Source organism: Macrotis lagotis, chromosome 1 (genome assembly GCF_037893015.1).
Source record: "Macrotis lagotis isolate mMagLag1 chromosome 1, bilby.v1.9.chrom.fasta, whole genome shotgun sequence".
NCBI lineage: Eukaryota > Metazoa > Chordata > Mammalia > Peramelemorphia > Peramelidae > Macrotis > Macrotis lagotis.
Window position 1 is genome coordinate 201,719,546 of NC_133658.1, and position 22,934 is coordinate 201,742,479.

Sequence of the window (22,934 nt, forward strand, 5' to 3'; positions counted from 1 at the left end):
ATTAGTATTGAAATAGAGAATCTTGGTGATAGTTCCTCCTCCTCTTCTTCCCGCTCCCACTTCTGAACTCAAGAGGAGCGAATTAATCAAGGCAACAGTCTTGGCATTATTATTGTTACTGTTTCTCTGGATAACTATCCAATTCTTGACTTTTTTTCTTTTTTAATTAAATCTTATTTCTTTCAAATATCAAGAATTTTTGTCCCTCTTCAATCTTCCTGACTCCACCTCCACTTCCAACTGGAGGTAAAAGGAAAGCTATCACCCCTTTAACAGACAGGCATAATTAAGAAAAATAAATTTATATATTGACTATTACATTTCATGTCCGTCTATTGGGAAGTAGGCAGTATTCATCATTAGTTTTCTTGAATTGTGGTTGATCATTGCATTGGTCACAATTCTTAAATCTTTGAGAATTGTTAGTTTTTACATTGTTAGAATATAAATTAGTTTTTCTGGTTCTACTAACTTCCTTCAGAATCAATTCATTTAAGTAATCCCACTCTCTGAAAGACTATCTTATACTATAATAATAGCATTCTGTTATTATCATACTCTTTAATTTGTTCAACCATTCTTCAAATGATCAACTCCTAAGTTTACAGTTCTTTGCCACAATAGAAAGAACTGCTATGAAATTTTGTGTGTGTGTGTGTGTGTGTGTGTGTGTGTGTGTATGAGCCCTCTTCTCTCCAACACTTGTCATTTTCCTTTCTACTACTTGATTTCCTCTCACTTGTTATTCTCTTATAATCTGGTTTCTGATTTCATTCTACCTTAACCGCTTTCTTCCAAATTGCCAATAATCTCTTTAATTGTCAATGTCTTTTCCCATTCTTCCTTCTTGACCCCCCTCTGCAATGTTATACATTGTTGTTCATCTTTTCCTTGATACTCTCTTTTTTCTTTTTAGATTTTTGCAAGGCAAATGGGGTTAAGTGGCTTGCCCAAGGGCCACACAGCTAGGTAATTATTAAGTGTCTGAGGCTGTATTTGAACCCAGGTACTCCTGACTCCAAGGCTGGTGCTTTATCCACTACACCACCTAGCCACCCCAGACACTCTCTTCTCTAGGCCTTTTGGGACACCACTCACTCCTGCTCTCCTCTCAGACTGCTCCTTCCCAACTTTTCCTAGCTAGATTACCAAGGATACCCTGGACCTTCTCTACTACTTCACATGGTATTCTTATCAGATCCCACAGATTTAATGATCATTTCTATATTGATGATTCTCAAATTTATTTAACCAATCTTAACATCTCTGAAGACCTCTAATGTCTAATTTTCAACAATCTTTCAGGCATCTCGAATTGAATGTTCAACAGACATCTTAAGTGCAACATATCTAAAATGGAACTCAGTTTTTCCCCTAAATTCTTCCCTACTCCTATCTTCCATCACCTCACTTTTTTGTCATCTTTGCCAATCTCTTGCATCTGGAATGAAATTTACAATTGCTTTAATTTGTATTTCTCTTCTGATTTGGTACTTAACTGTTATCCTTTGACAATTTTAGGTTTAAGGAATGTCTCATCTTATAAAGATTTTTTTATATATATCTTAGAAATGAGACCTTTATATCAGAGAAACAGACTGTTAAGTTTCATTTTTTTTCCCTAAATAGTACCCTTTTTTACTCTTGGAAGCATTGTATTTGTGCAAAAACTTAAATTTTGTGTGATCACAATTGTCCATTTTATCCTCTCTGACCTTATCCCTAATTTGATCCTGAACTCTTATCCTCTCCATAGATCTGAACAGGGTATTTCTTCCTTGTTACTCTAATTTGTATGTGAACTGACCTTTTTATATCTAGGTCATTCGTCCATTTGAAGTTTATTTGTGTTATATAGTAGGAAGTATAGTTTTAACTTGAGTGAACAGATATGATCTGAGAGTTAAATAATTTAAAAGTGATGGGGAGAAAAGTGAGGGAAAATAGTGAAAGTTGCTTCAAGAGTAGATCAGTAAACTATAGGGAGAAAATAAATATTATTATTGTTATTATTTTTTTTTTTTTTAGGTTTTAGCAAGGCAATGGGGTTAAGTGGCTTACCCAAGGCTACACAGCTAGGTAATTATTAAGTGTTTGAGGCGGGATTTGAACTCAGGTACTCCTGACTCCAGGACTGGTGCTCTATCCACTGCCCCACTTAGCCGTCCCCCCCCTATTTTTTAGAATAAATGTTATTTTTAAATATTAAATACTATATAGGAAAAACAAGTTTAAATACTATATCTGCAAAACAAATTTGTAAATGACTAAATGAATTATCTACCTATACATTTTTATGTTGACAACTCTTTGTAATATGTCTTAGATGTTTCTTTATGTACCACTAATTAAAGGTTAATGAAAGATAGATGAAAAATCTGTTACTGCTGGAAAAGTTGAAGAAATAGTGTACATTTATCTAGCAATCCAAACTCTATCCCTGGAGACGAAGAAGTTAGTAATACAAAATTTGTCCAATTTAAAAGCAGAATTTATTACTGAAACTGTTAAATACTGGTTAAAAATCTACTTAAATGTTTTGAGTTTTGTTTTGCTCATTAGTGTTTTGCTTCAGTTACTACAAATTTTTTGGGGGGGAGGGCATGGTAATGAGGTTAAGTGTTTTGCCCAAGTTCACACAGCTAGATAATTAAAACATTTATCAAATCTGTAGTCAAATTTGAACTCAGGTCCTCCTGACTCCAGGGCTGGTGCTCTATCCACTGTCAGACTTAGCTGCCCTTGTTGTGACATATTCTTTTTTTTTTTTTTGTTTAGGTTTTTGCAAGGCAAATGGGGTTAAGTGGCTTGCCCAAGGCCACACAGCTAGGTGATTATTAAGTGTCTGAGACTGGATTTGAACCCAGGTACTCCTGACTCCAGGGCCAGTGCTTTATCCACTGCACCACCTAGCCGCCCCTAAATTCTTATTAAGTTTCCAAATTTTGTATAGTAGTCCATCCTTTAAAAAAATACAACTATTTTCTTAACATTAATTTTCATTCAAATAACTCATAAGAATTTTTTATCTCAGAAAATTAACATAAAATAAAAGCAATTTACATAAAGCTTTATTGATAAGATCCATTTTTTCTCATTTATAATTTCTGTAAATTGCCATAATAAAATATTATTGGTGTGATAGACTTGTTTTTTTGTATAACTTTTCCCAGAACCTAATTGTTTGATGAAATTGCTTCTTGTATTTCTTTTTTCAGCCACAAATTGAGGCTATTAATTTTTCTTCATTAAATGAGAGAAGAAAGAAAACCCCACTGTATACAAATAAAATATTATGAAGAAATAGTTTGTTAGTAGAAAATAAAATATAAAATGATATGTTTAAGTGTTTTTTAAAACACACTTACCACTAAGCAAGCCTTTGAACCATACTTTTTCAGAGAGCTTAAGACCAGATATATTTTGTTCAACATGTTTCTTATCTATTCACATTTTCAAATATGTAATTTTTTTTAACAAAAGTCAGTTGTTTGTAAAGATAGATATTAATATGTAGATTATTGTATTTTCAGGTGAGTTTTTAATTTGGGAAAGGTAAAATATTACATTATAAATTCATTTCTATAATTTTTAATTATTCCAAAAATAACCACTAGACACAAGTGTGAGAAAGAAATTTCTGTGACAGAAGAATTTTATTTCAATTTTTAAAAGAGATTGCACCCATGATGGTTGTTTTATCCCAAGCATCTTTTAAATATTTTATCAAGAGAAACCAGTGTTTTTATAATAATAGAACTTCCCGATGATCTGTCTTCTCCTTGAAATCATTATTCATTTGTGTAAAAAGCTATTATCTTCATTTTTTTCCAAATTTCCATTTATTTAAGGGCAATGGGGTTAAAGGCAAGTTGCCCCAGTCATACAGCTGGGCAATTATTAAGTGTCTGAGGTTGGATTTGAACTGATTCCAGGCCTGAAGTATCTTTATTTTAAAGATTCACCAATATTGTAGAATTTTCCTTTTTATGTGACATTATCATTATTAATTTTGTAAAGTTCTTTTCCCAAGCATTAATTTCAGTTGTAGTTATATTTTGCATGTAACCAATTTAAGATTTCATTTCAATTTATTAGGTTTCATACTATCTGTAAATAAAACATTCATGGAAATAGCAGTCTTACCCCTCAGTAATAGTACTTATAAATATCAGCAATAAACATATTGAACTATATTTTGTGAGTATGAGCTTTTTTATTTTATGTTTCTGTATTTTTCACTGTTTAAACCAAGTCACTTGTCTTTGCTTGCTCTAGATTTATCTTTCTAATATTTTTCCCCTTTCAGACTCATTATTAAATTATCTATGACAAAAGAATACTGTTTTACTTTTCAAAAACTTAAAATTCTAAAAATTTGACAATTTGGTTTATTAAAATCATTATCATTAATTTGATTATTTCTTTAAATTTAGTTGTTTCAGATGATCATAACCAATTTTAAATTGTAGCAGGTTTTAAAAACAGATTATTTGTTATGTATAACTTAACAAAATGACTGAAATTGAGGAATAAAATAGATAGGTAAAATAGAAAACTTTAGTGGTGGAAAGGATGCTGAATTTAGAGTTAAAGTGACTTATCAGCATGACCTTGAGTCAGTCACTTCTTTGAGGCTCAAGTTCTTGATCATATTTGGATTGAACTTGGTGACTTTGAAGGTCCTTTAATACTCAAGTCAGTCTATGATCCTGAGATTTCTGGCACTTTTTTACTTCCACTAAAAGATCATAATTTTGAGTTTAACTACTTCATATTAAGGAAATAACAGATACCTGTTTATGGCAGATTTCACTAGTAAACAGTCTATATATTGCCATAACCTATGTTGCATTCACTACATTTGGAGTTAATTCAGTATTGTGATCTTGTTTATTTAAATTTTTATATGAACTTTAATTTTAAAACATATTTATTTGTAGGATTTGGGGTGGAATATAACATGCAATTTTGATACCTTATTTACATCCTTCCTTGTTTTTTCCATTCCCCCAACCCTCACTCTTCAAGTAACTGTGTATTCCTTCTTCCCTGGGGGCAAGACTCAACTGTTTGGAAAACTAATAGAAGATAAGCAAAGAGAGTTTTGAAATACAGACTGAGAACTAGTATGAGAAATACTCCTTTGAAGAAGAGTGGGCATTTATAAAGCACAATAAAATTCCATTTCATTTAATCATCATAGGAAAAGAGAACCAGAGTATAGTCCTGGGCAGCTAGGTGGTGCAGTGGATAAAGCACCTGCCCTGGAGTCAGGAGTACCTGGGTTCAAATCAGATCTCAGACTCTTAATAATCACCTAGCTGTGTGGCTTTGGGCAAGCCACTTAACTCCATTTGCCTTGCAAAAACCTATAAAAACCCACAGAGTAGAGTCCTTTCTAGCCTTAAAATTCTGACACTGATTATAGATTTGTCAATATAGTTTTACTAATGTGATATATGATTTATTTAATAATTAGCTCTAAGGAAAGCAATCCCCACAACTATTCTCAAAAACAATAAAACTGTGCCTACCCTGGGATCCAGCCATACCACTACTAGATTTGTATGCCAAAGAGATCACAAAAGAAGGAAAAAAAAGATTCACATGTACAATAATATTCACGGCAGCTCTTTTTTTGTGGTGGTAAGGAATTGGAAATTGAGGGTAAACCCATCAATTGAGGAATAGTTGAACGAGTGGTATATTAATATAATGGAATATTATTAGTCTGTAAGAAGGGATGAGCAGACAGATATCAGGAAAACCTGGAAAGACTTACATAAACTGATACTTAAGTGAGCAGAACCAAGAGAACATTGTACAAACTAGCAGCAACATTGTGCAATGATCAATCAACTATGAGAGGCAGCTCTTCTCCACAATCTAGTGATCAAAGACAAATCTAAAAGATATGTGATGGAAAATGCCTTCCACAGCCAGAGAAAGTACTATGAAATCTGATTGCAGATCAAACTATAATATTTTCCCCGTTTTAAATTTGTTTTTTGTTTTTTTTCTTGTGGTTTTCAAACCTTTTTTGTTTTGATTCTTTCACAGCATTACTAATATGAAAATAGAAGTAACATGATTTTACATGTATAATCTATATAGATTACTTGTTATCCTAGGGTGAGGAGAGGAAAAGATGGGAGGGAGGAAAACTTTACAAAAATGAATGTTGAAGGGGCTGCTAGGTGGCGTAGTGGATAAAGCACCGGCCTTGGAGTTAGGAGTACCTGGGTTCAAATCCGGTCTCAGACACTTAATAATTACCTAGCTGTGTGGCCTTAGGCAAGCCACTTAACCCCATTTGCCTTGCAAAAAAAACCTAAAAAAAAATGAATGTTGAAGATAATCTTTACACATAATTAGAAAAATAAAACTTTAAAAAAGAAATCTCCACTTAAAATTTTTTGGAATGGAAAAATAACAAAGTTCATATATAGCCTTGCGGAATGTTTTACATCCTTATTTAAACCTCTCAGCAATTCTTATTTATCCATATAACCTGACTTCTAGGAACTCTTTGTTGGAAATAGTAGCAAGGGATACTTAGACTTAATACACCTCCAAATCTTTTTTATTCTGTCTTTTTGTTTTTGAAGGTAATATTTGTCGCTCACCTATAGCTGAAGCTGTTTTTAGGAAACTTGTAGCTGATCAAAATATTTCAAATAAGGTAAGCTTGTTACTAATACCTTTCAGTAGCTTGCATTGGTCATGCCATACAATAAATTTTTTTTGCGGGGGGAGGAATATGTCAAATGTTCTTTTGTTTTTGTTTTTTTTTTTTTTGTTTTTCTCCCCTGTAGTGGAGGATAGACAGTGCAGCAACATCTACATATGAAATAGGAAACCCCCCTGATTATCGAGGGCAGACTTGCATGAAGAAACATGGCATTATCATGAATCATATTGCCAGGCAGGTACTGTACTTTAACTTCTTTCAAAATGCATATTCATATGTTTTGTGTTACAGTGGATCACTGACAGTGGTGCTGTCTCTGACTGGAATGTGGGGCGTTCCCCAGATGCAAGAGCTATAAACTGCCTAAGAAATCATGGCATTAATACAACTCATAAAGCAAGACAGGTAGAAAAGATCTTGTTTAATTTTAAATGTGTGGCTTACTCTGTATTTGCCTATGTTGAGTAATGTTCATTCAAAGTCATACATTATAAAAGACATTTAACTTTTAACAAAACCAGCTATAGAGTAGCTTTTGTGATAACTACGTGATCTGGTTATTTGCTTACAACAATATGTAATACTTAAATTGCCTAATATTAGATAAACCTTGTTATGTATGTATTATTAGTATTTTGAAAATCTGTCATCATTTCTTATTCCTAAGATCAGAGATAATTGTGAAGAATTATTCAGCAAAATGATTGAACCTATCCATATTAATATTTGTAGAACCTTTCCTTAAATTTTCATTTGATATAAAATTTCAGTGTATAAAGAAACAGTTCGCAGTTTTATATTGCTTTGTATTACTATAAGTTGAGTAGCAAGATATTTCTTAGACTTTACATGTCTGCATGGCATCCTTCAATTGGAAATTTACGGTTGTGAGACAGAGGGTCTTTAGCTATTCCTAAAACTGTCTCGTTTTCACTTTTTTTTAATATCTTGACAATATCTGAAAGAAGCACTTGTTAATTTTATCTACCTTTTGTCTCTAAGTTAGGAAGGTTTCTAATATTCCTTTTAACAAGAGGTACAGGATATGCAGATAGGTTGTGAATCTATGAGAAGTTAAGAGTATAGTTGGAACTGGGAGTGTGGCAGTGTTGGGTGAGTCAGAGGCAACTGAACCCTTTATAACTTGTGAGGTCCTAAGAAGTATGTTGAAAATTAAGATCTGTAGAACTTAGTCTAATAAGATTCAAGTAGCTTTCTACTGCATTACATTTGTTAAGAATCATACCTTCCATTTATTCAATCAACATATATTCAGTATCTGCTTTACAGTGGTTTCCATAAGACTGGTTTAAAACTGTAATTTGGTGATGATGGTTTCAGAAACTAGTTATTAATCCTGTTACATGTAATTATGTCTTAAAGTATTTGGGTAAGTAACCCTATAGGGGCAGAAAACAGCTTGTTCATTTTTGGTTTTGTTTTTAATAAAACGTAACCTTTGTTAAAACAGTAATTTGTTTTTCCATTGGAGCATTTTATTTGTATGTATGTTTTACACCCTTAGAAAAAGAATTCCAGAATTTTTACTTTGTGTTTTTGCCTTGTTTCCCCATGGTCCATAATTCCAGGTGAGATTGTAAGCACAATGAACCTAAACTGCCATAGTAGTAGCAGATTATTCTGCCACTTTAGCAGATCTTTCAATTTAACATCACCTCTGGACCTTATTATACAGTACTTGTTTAATCTGCCCATGAAATTCACAATAATTTTTCCTGCTCTGTGATAATTTAGTGATCTCAAATTCTCCAATGTGACCATGCTTTGTCATCACTGCTAAGAAATGGACAATAATGTTAGAGCATGGCCTAATGAGAACCTGGCATTTCTCTTGGTTTTCTGCGTTGTTGATGCTGTTGAGAGTATCTGCCGGGACAATCATATATACCGTGGTAGCAGTGCTGCAAGATGATAGAAAGAGCAGAAATTTGTTTTTAAAAATTAAAATTTGCTTTTGAATTTATATTTTCCATGTAGTCCATTTTTGTATTTAAATTTTTCTATATGGAAAATATATGAAACATTTTTCTTTAGATCAGATCTTCTGATCATTTTACTTTTTATTATGTATATTTGGGGTTACCCTATGAAGTAGAGCCCTTAGCCTTTTTTGATTGACCCTTTTGCATTGATCCTTTTGATTTGGCCATTGGGGGCCAACTTTTCTCAGAGTAACACTTTTAAATACATAGAAATACAAATGAAACCAAGTATGTTGAGTTAAACTTTCTTTTTCTTATTCTTACTCTATCTCTCTATCTCTACACACATACTCAAACATGCATATATATGCTGGTCATGCACTCAAAGAACCTAGGTTAAGGAATTTCGTTTGAAAACAATTGATTTTAGCCTTGAAGCTGAGTGTTTGATACAAACTGGGCCTTAGAAATGATTCTGTTAAATATTTAAGGTGACATCTGGACAGCAAGAATTTAAGTAGTAGAAATTTTGACAGTAACCTGCATGCTTAATAGAAAAATGTTTATTGATCACAGTTTGCTTTGAATATCTTTACTTTAAATTCCCCCCCTTAACAAAATGAAGCATGAGAAATCAATCAACTAAATTATCAGCATTTATTCAGTACCTATTATTTACACCACTGAAAGGGAAAAAACCATTACTCTGTGATAATTTAGTGAATCAAACTCTTAGGTAGTAAAGTAAATGCTCATTTGGTTTATTAGGGGGGAAAAAATTACTACAAAAGTTGGAGATGCAGATATGCCTGAGAAGCTAAACAAAAGAAGTACTAGGTTTCTTCACAGGATCCTCCATCATTGCACATCTAGTACCACTATGTTGTTAGGGTATTCTCCCTATGGAGGAGTGCTCCAGTTATTCTGACATCTTTCTGTTAGTATCTCATATCCTGTGGGATATTTTCAGACTTCTTTTGACTCTCATGTTATTTTCTTAATGAGTACTTTTTATAAATATATTTATTACTTTGCTTTGTGCCTTTAAAATAAGTATTAACTGTTTTTTAAATGAAGTTTGTACAGATATGAATCAGGAAATTCATAACATAAAATTGCCACAGGAACCTTCTCTGCTACTTTAGAGATATAAAATTAGTAATCTCCAATATTCTTTTTGAGTGAATTAAATTAATTTGAACTTAACTTGAATTTGATCATTATTTATCAAACATTAATATTGAATTAATTTTGTGTTGAATACTAATAACTTTTAATTTCTGCCTTCTGGTTAGTCTAGTCTTTGTTACTAATTGTAGAGAAAATATCTAGAAGAATTAAATAGCCTTTCTAAAAGTGGAAATTTGTATTATATGAGGTCAAATATTTTTGTAATTTTCATCCTTTTCTGATTTCTTTAACTGATAGGGATAGTTTAAAGGCTACTTCTTGTTATTTAAATTTTAATGAAAATAAAGGTACTTTCAAAAGTTTTTTTAATTTTACTTTTTTGAAAATTTCATCTACTTATTTATTTATTTATTTATTTAGAATTTTACACTTTCCCCCCTAAACTTGCTTCCTTCTCCCCCACCCCACTCAGAAGGCAGTCTGTTAGTCTTTATATTGTTTCCATGATACATTCATCTACCTTCTAAATAATTTTCTATGGACCCCCCCCCCCCCCCTTTCCACTGGCCTTCATTTTCCTCAGATCTTGTGTTTGAGGAGGGGCTGGTTCACAGTTTGGCCTTGGAATCCCTAGAGACTTTACTCACTTGGCTTAGTAACTCCAAGTGGGCTGCCCAGTAGGGGGTGCTGTTTGCTTTCTCTGGAGTGTCTGTGCTCTTGATTTGAGGCCCTTTCTCTTGACCTGGAGAGTGTTGGTGGTGCTGCTGGATACTTTTATCCTTGAACAATGTGGGTTAGGCCCTAGAGCAAGGTAATTACTCTCCACATTCAGCTGAGGGAGTTCTGTTGCCCATGCCCGAGCTGGGGGTGTGTGTGGGGGGCTGTTATTGTGTTTGTTCTGGGAAGATGACTCCCCAGAAATGGATGTGTGGAATCTGAGATCCTCCAGACGAGAGGAGCCCAGCGGGTTGATGTCTGCAACTCTCTGTGCTGGAACTCTCCCTTCAGCACTTCTGGAGCGCCCCAGACTATCAGTCTCACTGCCAAAGCTTTCACATCCCATTTGGCTCTTGTACCATGGCTACCACAGTCTAAGCCTCTGCGGCTGATCTTAGGTTAGTCCCGAGTCTCATCCCATCCCCGGAAGTTCTCTGCTCTCTGTCTCAGGCTCACCTATGATGATCTCCTAGCTTCTTTTTCTGGGTTTTATTGATTGAATTTCTAAGAGGTTTGTTTCATATTATATATGAAGGAAGACCAGGAGAACTTAGCACAGTGCCTGTCTTATCTCCCTCATCTTGGCTGGAAATCAGCCAAAATTTTAGTTCTTTTTGAAATTATTTATATATTTTTGTTACTTCTTTTAAATTTTGAGTTCCAAATTCTTTCTCTTTTTCCTGCTTCCTTCTTCAAGAAAATGAAGTTTGAAATGAAGTTATACATCTGAAGTCTTGAAAAACCATATTTCATTATTAACTGTATTACCAAAAAAAGTAGGGAAAAAAATGAAAGCTAGAAAACTATATTTCAATTTATACTCAGAATCCATCAGTTCTCTTTCTCAAAGTAGATAGCATTTTTTTTATCATGAATTCTTTGGAACTATCTTATATCACCTCATTGATCAATCAGAATAGCCAAATCTTTGGCAGAGATCATTGTGCACAGTGACACCAATATTTAATTAGTTCTGTTTTAACTTGGTGTATTTTGGCTCTTGTAAAATATCATATCATTGGATTCTGGTTTCTAATACATTCTGGTCCCTGCTTCCATTTTATGACTGAACTCACCTCATTAAAATTCACAGTTACGATTTCTAACAGTATTTTCCTTTATCCTTCACTTAAATCTTCTTTCTTTTTTCCTCTTTATCCTGTTCCTCCTCAAAAATCTGTTTCGTTTCCCACCACTGCCTATCTTAATCTGCCTTTCCTTACCTTTTCTTATCTTCTCCCCAACTTCCATCTCTTATCCTATTCCCTTCTTCCCTTTTAAATAAGATAGATTGCTAAATTCAACTGCATATGTGTATGTATATGTGTGTGTGTATGTATATTTCTTTGAATCAATTTTGACGGGCATGAGGATAATTTAATGACTGTACCTCCCTCCTTCCCTTTCCCTTTCACCATAAAAGTTTCTTATGTGCGTCTTTCATGTGAAATTTATTTTTTGCTATTGCACTTCTTCCTTTCCCCTTCTCCCAGTGCTTCCCTCTTTCTCTTCCCTCCTTTTTTTTGTTTTCTTTGTTTTTAGAGATAATCTCAATATATTACTCATATTCATGCCATTTGTGTAGAATCTTTCCAAATGCTGTAATAATGATAAAAGTTCTTTTTTTTTTAGGTTTTTTTTGGCAAGGCAAATGGGGTTAAGTGGCTTGCCCAAGGCCACACAGCTAGGTAATTATTAAGTGTCCGAGGCTGGATTTGAACCCAGGTACTCCTGACTCCAAGGCCGGTGCTTTATCCACTACGCCACCTAGCCGCCCCTAATGATAAAAGTTCTTAGGAGTTATATGTATTATCTTCCTGTAAAGAAATGTAAATTTTATTGAATCCCTTATGATTATTCTTTTTTGTTTGTTTGCCTTTTTATTCTCTTGATTCTTGTGTTTGAAAGTCAGATTTTCTATTAAGCTCTGGTCTTCTGATAAGAAATGCTTGAAAGTTTTCTATTTCATTAAACGTTCATTTTTCCCCCAGAAAGATTATACTCAGTTAGCTGAATAGGTCATTTTTGGTCATAATCTTAGTTGTCTCTACTCCTTTAACATAAAGGGTGCTAAATCCTGACTCCACAATATTTGAATTTTCCCTTTCTGTATTACTTAGATATTTTCTCCTTTACCTGGGAGCTCTGGAATTTGGCTGTTAATATTCCTGGGAATTTTCATTTGGGGATCTCTTTAAGGAGTGATTGATGGATTCTTTCACATTCTATTTTATCTTATGGATCTAAGCTTAGGGTAGTTTTCCTTGATGTTTTCTTGAAATACAGGGTAAACTTTTTTTTTTCTGATCATGGCTTTGTAGTAGTCCCATCGCTCCTAAATTTCCTCTCCTTGATCTATTTTCTGTCAGTTGTTTTTTTAATGAGTAGCTCATTCTTTTCTTTTCGTTCTTTTTATTTTTTTTTATTGTTTCAGAGTTGTTTTGAAGAATTTGGAGAGTTCAACTGAATTGCTGCCTCTTATTTACCATCTCCCTACCTTCCTAATTTTTAACAAACCCCTGAGTCCATTCTTTTAGTTTGCCCTGTTTTGATTTTCTTCTTTCTTTTCCTGATGCATCTAAGAAAGATTTTAAGCAGTTTAAAGATATCATAGAAACAGGTAAACTCTAATCCTGGATTTGGCACTTGACTCTTAAGTATTCTAAGCAGGTCTCTTAATAGAATGCAGGCCTGCATATATAAACTTTCCTCACCTAGGGATTTTCTATATCTACAAGGTCATAAGGTCCCTAGCCTTTATCTTACCTTTTTAAAATTGGATTATTTTATGTTCTACTTTAATTTTCTAGCTTTGTTTAGAAATCTGTTTCTTTTCAAAAGGACTTGTAATTCTATTTCTCTAAATTTTTACTTTATTCCATGGAAAATCTTAAGCTCCTCGAGAGCAAAGCTTGTTTCATTCTTCGTAATTGTATTCTTGATCCCTAATATGGTCATAGTATTAAATGCTTGCTGATTGATTTAGTACTTCAAAGAATATACATTTTTATGTATGTGCTTTTATTCTTTTCACTACTTCTAGATCATAACTTTTCCATTATGATTATTTAATGATCAACCTTTTGGTGATTTGCATTTCTGAACTTAAGGAGTTGTACTCTCTTGAGACAGACAGTTCTTTGTTAGGCCTGTACTTAAAGCTTAATAGCTTGACAGGTCTGCCAGAGCTTGGACTCTACTGCTGTAACTTTAAGGAATCCAAAGTCACCTTCAGGGTGGGATGATGTTTCTGAGGAAGACTTCTGAGAAGTTTGTAGACTATTACTAGACTGATTATTTTCAAATGAAAATGATCAAGTCAAATTTTCTCTCAGCTATTATAGCACTTAAAAATTATTTCATGCTTTTTTTGGCTATTGCCAGCTTGAAGATCTTTTTATTAAAGATATTATTTGAGTTTTACAATCTCCCCCCCAATCTTGCTTCCCTCCCCCCACCCCCCCACCCCACGGAAAGCACTCTGTCAATCTTTACTTTGTTTCCATGTTGTACCTTGATCCAAATTGGGTGTGATGAGAGAGAAATCATATCCTTAAACAAGAGAAGTCTTAAGAGATCAGACAATAAGATACCTGTTTTTTCCTGAATTAAGGGGAATAGTCCTTGCACTTTGTTCAAACTCCACAGCTTCTTATCTGGATACAGATGGTACTCTCCTTTGCAGACAGCCCAAAATTGTTCCCAATTGTTGCACTGATGGAATGAGTGAGTCCTTCAAGGTTGAATATCACTCCCATGTTGCTGTTAGGGTGTACAGTGTTTTTCTGGTTCTGCTCATCTCACTCAGCATCAGTTCATGCAAATCACTCCAGGCTTCCCTGAAATCCCGTCCCTCCTGGTTTCTAATAGAACAATAGTGTTCCATGACATACATATACCACAGTTTGCTAAGCCATTCCCCAATTGAAGGACATTTACTTGATTTGCAATTCTTTGCCACCACAAACAGGGATGCTATAAATATTTTTGTACAAGTAATGTTTTTACCCTTTTTCATCATCTCTTAAGGGTATAGACCCAGTAGTGGTATTGCTGGGTCAAAGGGTATGCACATTTTTGTTGCCCTTTGGGCATAGTTCCAAATAGCTCTCCAGAAGGGTTGGATGAGTTTACAGCTCCACCAACAGAGTGAAATAGTGTCCCAGATTTCCCGCAACCCTTCCAACAATGATCATTATCCTTCCTGGTCATATTGGCCAATCTGAGAGGTGTGAGGTGGTACCTCAGAGAAGCTTTAATTTTGCAGATCTTTTCTTAAAGAAAATTCACGACTATAATTAACCAAGAATTGAACTCATTGGATTATTTATAGAACAGATTGAATGAAAATTTAAAAAATTTGAGCCTCTCCTTCCTTGTGGAAAGTTTGACATGGAACTTAACTCCAAACATTTTGCAATTAACTGCGACTTTAGGAACATGAAATACCAAAAATTCTTTTTCTGATTACTTTCTGAATGACACTTACTTAAAAAAAAACAGTTCTTTATAACAAGTAGGGTATTTAAATACTTCCAGATATTTAAATGATCCAGTGCTCTCCACAGTAATGAGTATTCTTTCTAATAGAGATCACCATACATCAGTATTTTCATGTTTGTTCATTTTGCTCAGTTCTTGTCTGTATTTTCCCATGAACTTCCCATGAGTGGCCTACCAATTCTGGAGACTTTTTTATATCATTTATGTCATTCTCTTTTTTTTTATATGACAAGGCTATCAGTGTGTTAGTTCTCCACTTCCTTATTTTATTTGTCATTGCCCTGAAAGTTATTGTTGCTCAGCTGTATCTTGCCAAGTTTTTTTTAATTATTAATTTCCCCAATTACATGTAAAGATAGTTTTCAACATTTGTATTTGTCATTTTCTCCTTCCTATTCTTCCCTCCTCCCACTCTAAGATAGTAAATAATTTGATATAGGTTACACATCTACAATCATGTTAGTTCTGTATTAGTCATGCTGTCAAAGAAGAATCAGAACAAAGGGGGGGAAATGAAAAAGAACAAAAAACAAATGAAAAAGTAATAGTATACTGCATTCAAGCTCCATGATTCTTTCTCCAGATGTAGATGGCATTTTTCATCACAGATCTTTTCGAATTATTTTTAATCACTGTATTGTTGAGAAGAGTTAAGGCTATCCCAGTACATTGCAAAATGTTGTTGATGCTTTGTACAGTGTTCTGCTTCTGCTCACTTCAGTTACATCAGTTAGTGTAAATTTTTTTAAATTTATTTTCATTGATACGTACATAGATAGTTCCAAGTTACAAAATTTCCCTCTACCCTCCCTTCCCACCCCATTCTCCCCAACAGGGAACAGTCCAGTTAGCATTGTGTATGTATATATATATATATATATATATATATATATATATATATATATATATATATATATTCTGTTAAACATGTTTACAAATTAGTAAGTTTTGGCATGAGGAATTGGGATTAAGGGGAAAAGATACCTAAGAGATAATTTTTAGTGTTCATCAGATTCTGAAGGGCTAGGGTTTTTTTTTCCTGTGTGTTTTGTTTTGTTTTGTTTTTCTCTGGTTGGGGCTAATGTAGTCCATAACCTGTCAAATACAGTTGTCCTAGCTCTCTGGACTGCCGAGAGGAGCTGCTTCCATCTAGGTTGTTCATCTCATGTTGTTGAGGTGTATATTGTTCACTTGGTTCTACTTCCTTCGCTCAGCATCAGATCCCGTAGGTCACTCCATGCTTCTCTAGAATCTGACCATTTATGGTTTTTTATAGAACAATAGTATTCCAGTACTGTAACTTGTTTAGCCATTCTCATCCCCTCAATTTCTAATTCTTTGCCACTGCAAAAAGAGCTGCTGTGAATATTTTGGAACATGTAGAACTTTTCCATGTTTTTTATCATTTCTTCTGGATATAGACCTAGAATTGGAATTGCTGGGTCAAAGGGTATGAACAGTTTCATTGCTCTTTGGGCATAGTTCCTTCTTGCTCTCCAGAAAGGTTGGATCCATTCACAACTCCACCAGAAATACATCCAAGTCCCAATCCTCCCACAACCTCTCCAGCATTGATCATTTTCCCTTTTTCTCATCTGGGCTAATCTAATAGATGTGACCTGATAGCCCATTGTTGTTTCAATTTGCATTTCTTTAATCAATAGTGATATGGAACATTTTTTCATATAATTATATATAGCTTTAATTTCTTCATTTGAAAACTGACTGTTCATATCCTGTGACTATTTATCAATTGGGGATTTCATGTAAATTTTCATAGATTTTTCTGAAGTCTTCCTGCTCATCATTTCTCCTAGAATAATACCATTCCATTACATCCATATATCTTTCCCTCAATTTCTTGTACTTTGCTGCCATAAATAGAGCTACTGTGTTTATTTTTATACATGTGGGGCCAAGATTTCTTTAAAATGGTTTTTCCCTTCACTCTTTTCTTACTGTCGAGATCATATGACTTAACATTAACATTTTTCATATATGATTCCATTTTTAAACCAACAATGCTTGTTTCTGCCATATCTCTCTACTTGACAAAGTCATATGTTTGCTGTTAGGTAATTCTTAGTCTTTTTTAGTCTACTTCTTATGTAATTGGTTTAACTTCTGAATAATATTATAATTGGTGTTCCTATCTTTTCTGATATCCAGTTACTACTTTTATTTTAACATGTTTAAATAGGTCAAACTGGACTTAGTTTTATTTTTCTTTTTCTAACTTTTATTTTTTCCAAGCCTTATTAATTTTAATCTTTACTTTAACAAATTATTGACCTGACTGTACAAAGATAGCTGAATTAGATATGGTTCATATCAGTAACAAATACTTTTCCTGTATATTGAAATCTGTCTTACTTTTTATAATGGTCTCCATCTCTACTGTCTTATGATCTTTTGCTCAAAAGATTTATTTTAAAGATGTGAGATTTCTGCATATTCAAAGACTTTGGTTCTTTCATTCTTTATTTCTGAACCATATTTTGCAACATATGTTTTTGTTATCCTTACTAATCTCCTCTTTGTATTGAAGGCACTGAGCTTCAAAATATTTGTCTATTTATTTAGTTTCTCACTGATCTCTTTCTAGAATTTCTCTCCTTTAACACACACACACACATATATATATATATATATATATATATATATATATATATGAGATGTTGCTTAAGCCCAAATTATAGTGTTTTTGCAAATATTTCTCATGAACATTTTAATGTGATATTAAATGTTTCATGAAATAATATTTCTTGTTGCTTGTGCACACATGATAAAACCAGTGCCATCAAATTCTTTATTTCCATCTTTAAGGAGATCCCATGATCCACCCTTCCAATTAGCTGCATAATTGACTTTTACATTGATTAGAGGATCTTAAGTATAGTAATTGCATAAACTTTTCTAACATAAAGTTATTGTTATCTTAAGAGTGATTTTCATGTATTTCTATTTAGTGTATTTGAAGTATTTTGATGTAATGATCTCTATAATAATATGTATTTACATGGTAGTTTTTTCATTCACTAAAAAATTTTGCGTGCCAGAAGATCTCATAATGTTATTAATTGTAGTAATAATAATAATAATAATAATAATAGTATTTTATATAACACTGTTTGTGAGGCATTATCCAGTGTTTACAAATATATCACTTGAGCCTCATCACAAACCTGGGAGGTAGTTAATATTGCTACAACCATTTTACAGTTGAGAAACTTGAGGCAGTCAAAAGTTTAGTAGCTTGCCAAAGGTTACACAACTAATAAATTTCTGAAGTTGAGTGGTAACAAAAGTCCTACTGACTCTAGACATAACATTCTCTGCGTACTGCATTATGGCTGCCTCCTGTCATGTTAATTTATAGTATGCATTCATTGATAAGCTGTTGGAAGGATATAATTGTCATGAAACAAATTAGGACATTGAAATATGAGGATTGAAGAGGCAGTCAAAGTTTATTTTTCTTTTCAAAATATTATTGAAGTTAATGTAAAATTCTCCATATTGAATAGGTAGTATAAGATAGTAAAAAGAAATCTGATTTTAGGACACTTGGTTTGAAGATACAAACTTTAACATTTTCTATCTGTGAATCTGGTTAAGTCTTCTTTATTAATATCAGCTTTGATTTCCTCATGTAGAAATAGTATACTGCTTACATAATCAACTCTATCATTGTTGAGGGAAATATATTGAAAAGTGTAATGGGCTAAATAGGTTAAGTTATTAGTATTTTCCATTTTATAAATTGGTTTCCTGATGACATTCAGTTATTCTCTGTTCAGCTACCTAATTGGTAATTGACCAGGTGAGTTCAGATCTGACATTCAATTCAGTTAATATTTGTGTTAAACTCCTCAGAGCCAAAGACTTTTTAAACATAAATTTATATCTCCAAACATATATATATATATTATGTATATAATATATATATATATATATATATATATATATTATGTATATAATATATATATATATTATATATAATATTCATGGATCTTACAATATGCTGGAATGTTACTCCTTTACTCATAAATTTTTATTGGATTTTATTTGGAAGATAAAATATAAAATCTTCTAGTCAGTTATTTAAGTTCTAAGTTATATAGCACCCATGTACCTTGACAATCTTAGTGCCCATCAAGCACTTGCTGTTAAGCCCAACTTGTCTGATTCACTATTTACAAGAAATCTTCTCTTTTTACTTCTGTGCCGTTGCACAGGTGTTCCACCTGTGTGTGGAATTTTGCTTGCATGATCTCTGCCTCATACTAACTAGCCTTCAAAATACATCTCAGGTTCCATTTCTTATTCTAAGATTTGCATATATTTAAATATGTATATAGTTTCTACCCCAATGGAATATATTCTCCTTAAGTAAAAGAACTATTTTAATCTTTGTGTTCCTGGAACCTTTGGCATAGATTGAATGAATTAAATTAATAACCAGGAAACTAAGATGGAAAAAATAGACTTCATGCCTTTATATACTTTATATACTATTTTAATTCTTGAAATACAACTTAATAGCTCCATAATGTATGACAAACTATTGGGTTCAAGAAAATTGACACATTTGGAGCCCCTTTCATTGCTTACAATCTGATTGATTTCTTAAAGAGTTATTACATTATTATTTTATATTATATTATATTATATTTATTTTATATTAATGGATAATTCATATAGATGAAAAGTTCACTAGATAGAATTAGTTGGCTAAACCTTATATTTTTGACTTTATTTAATTGTAGATTACCAAAGAAGATTTCCAGACCTTTGATTATATATTATGTATGGATGAAAACAATCTGAGGTAATCACATTTTGTAAACTACATTTTAGAACAATGACGTTTTAAAAGTATTTCCATTTATATCTAACACCAGTAAATAGGTCAGATGATATACTGCCAGCAGTGACTTATGATCTTTGTTTTCTCGTAAGATGGTATCATAATGTACAGAGTATTATTTTCAAATTGTAAAAAGTCCGAAGTAATTCAGAATTGACAGATAGGCATATTTATAAAAAAGATGCATGCTAAGATATGGAAAAGTTCAATTAGTCTGATTTAATTTGAAGAAAGGCAGGTTGTGTTACACTGCTTTATGTAATAAGATTTATGCTTTCTGCATTGGGGTTGTATGATGTTGATACAATGAGTCATGGACATTGCAATTTTCCTCCTCATCTCCCCCCAGTTTTGTAACATGATTTAAGTTTGTTTTAATTGATAAAAGGAAATTTGACAGCTGCATAAACTATAGGGTTTTGTATTAAGGAATAAACATTTAGACAATTTTGAAGTCTTGACCATTGTATTAATTATATTATCATGCCAACATTTATTTTATTAAAAATCAAATCTTTTATTATTGTTCAATGTTTTTAAGGTGTAACGGGCAGAACTCTTGAAATCTGTCGTAAAATATTCAATTTTATGAGTGATGCTATTTATGAACATTGTATGTTAATTAAACATATACCAACACAATTCAGTACTTATAGTAGAAACCAAAATATTCCATTTCTCTTAAAATCGTAATCTATACATTTGGTTAAATAATATTTGACCTTATTTTTCTGTTTTTTTTTTAATTTACCTTGAATTGCATTTTTATTCAATTAGTCATTCTGGGTTATATAATTAAGACTGAGTATGACTGGCAGTTTCTGTTGTCTAAGAACCAATCTAGCTAGGTTAGAAGAGGCCCATCTCCAGAGTCTACCAGGATTCTACTAAGATACAAAGCTTTTAGAATAGACTTTTTGACTAACTGTCTCTCATTCCAAGAATTGCTAAGTTTGCATGTTAATAAATTTCCTAGTAATAGCAATTCTCTATGATTTTCTACTACATTGTAGACTGTTATGTGTCAGCAGTTGAGAGTTCCAGTGCTAGGGAAATTGGTACAGAAGAGTGTTAGCAAATATGCAAAATCTCACTACATTGAGATGATATGTGCATATATATTACAAACACTGTCTTGTTATTTATTCTTCGCTAAATCTATCTTTCAAAATAAATATTTTAGCTTCGGTTACAGAGTAAATATTTGAATTTGGATTTTTACTAAATTTACTAAATTTGACTGAATTTGAATTTGAATATTTACTAAATAAAATATAAATATTTACTTCTAATAACAAAACCAATTTCATACTAGACAAATGTAACATTTTTAAAAACTAGTTTAATGTTAGTGACAAAGCTAAGGGGCACAGGGGATTGAATGTTGGATCTGGAGCCAAGGACATCTATTTAATATATGACTTCAAACTTACTGTATATGAACATCTTTGCTTCAGTTTCTTCATCTTCATTTAGTAGTAGAACTTAACTCCCAAGGTTGTTGGATCAAATGCAGTAATTTTTGTAAAGTGCTTATTGCAGTGCCTGGCACATAGTAGGAATTATATAAATGTTAGCTGTTAGCAATTATTAATTATATATACCATTTCCTTTTACATTCAGGCTTACCCTATAACTCTTGTATTTGACAGGAAAAAGCCCAGTGCCATAATTTCAGAAATTTATTGTAGGGTGAAGTTTGTTGCATGGAATTGCTCATAGATATGTAAAGCCAGCAGGGCAAACCAAAAAAAAGTTTTCTGTTATATGTTCTCATTTTAAATTGTTTTATTCTTTTAAAATCATATTATACACAAAGTATTCCTTACTCTGCCATCAGTTTATCATTATTAGGATGGATGTTATTTTCTTTTTTTCATAGTTGCTTTAAAAGCACCATGATTATTTTTTGTCTTTTTATTTTTCTTATATGTTGAGTTCATTATTATTTTTATTCATTCATTTATCTATCTATCTATCTATCTATTTATTTATTTGTTTGTTTATTTATTTGCGCAGCAATGGGGTTAAGTGGCTTGCCCAAAGCCACACAGCTAGGTAATTATTAAGTGTTTGAGGCTGGATTTGAACTCAGGTACTCCTGACTCCAGGACCAGTGCTCTATCCAACTGTACCACCTAACCACCCCGTGTGAAGTTCATTATTAATGTCCTTAAAAATATCTTTGAGGTTGTTGAGATACCTTTAGGAAAGTGAAGTCATTAAATAAATGGCAAGTATTTCACAATTGAGAAGGAAAGGCTTCATTTTAACTTTTAATGGAAAGAAAAATAATTAAAATAAAAGTTTAATATCCCTCCTACTTGTTCTCCTTGAGTATCTGTATGTTCAGGTGGAGGATAAGGTGGTATCTAATTAAGTTATGTTATGTTTAGAGAAGTGATCATTGAAGTTTCTTGGGCTATTGTGGAAACACAAAAGAAAAAGATTATTGGGGAATGAAGGAAAAAATACTAGGGAAAATATTAAAACAATATGGATACATTAATAATAAAGATATATCACCAAATAAAATAAGTTGAGGGGAAAAAAAGGTGAGTTAGAGAAAAATGAAACCATTCCAAAAGATCATGAAGTAGAAGGGGCCTTAGAGATTACGTAGTCAAAAACCCTTTGATTTCAGAAATGAGGAACCCCAAGGTCCCAGAGATCCAAAAATATCACACATCTAGTGGACTATAAAGTCAAGAAGCATAGAAGATGTAATGTGGGACATAGAGGAGGGAATTGCCTGAAGGAGAAGGGTAAACAAAAAGGGTAAAAGAATAAATTGAGATTGTTTTATGAAATCTCTCAGAATATGATTGATAACCATCTGTATTTAGATGGTACCCCAGAAATAGGGAGTTGAATCAGATGACCTCTTAACATCCTTTGAATCACTTTACTTCAGTCTGTGAAATGTCCCATCCATCATACCTGACACAAAAGAAAGGGAAGATAGTTTGTGCTTTTCTGTCTTTATTGCATATTGTCAATTTTTTATCTTAAAGATCAGAATTTTTAAATGTTGTATATCTATTTTTTACATAATATATCAGTAAAAATACAATGA

General features: G+C 32.7%; 1 protein-coding gene across 3 annotated transcripts in view; it reads left to right on the forward strand.

The window, feature by feature from the left end:
• ACP1 (acid phosphatase 1) overlaps window positions 1-22,934 on the forward strand; it is a 32,238-nt gene that overhangs the window by 6,229 nt on the left and 3,075 nt on the right. For 2 of the 3 annotated variants that reach the window (XR_012473394.1, XM_074209565.1), the window contains exons 2-4: window positions 6,612-6,685; window positions 6,819-6,932; window positions 19,758-19,819. Coding sequence is in view for 2 of the 3 variants with exons in the window: in XM_074209565.1 (XP_074065666.1) it covers window positions 6,612-6,685; window positions 6,819-6,932; window positions 19,758-19,819 (250 nt within the window). In the remaining variant the exon portion in view is untranslated. Of the gene's footprint in view, window positions 1-6,611; window positions 6,686-6,818; window positions 6,933-6,985; window positions 7,100-19,757; window positions 19,820-22,934 lie in introns of all 3 variants that reach the window. The other variant, XM_074209566.1, reaches the window with a different exon arrangement.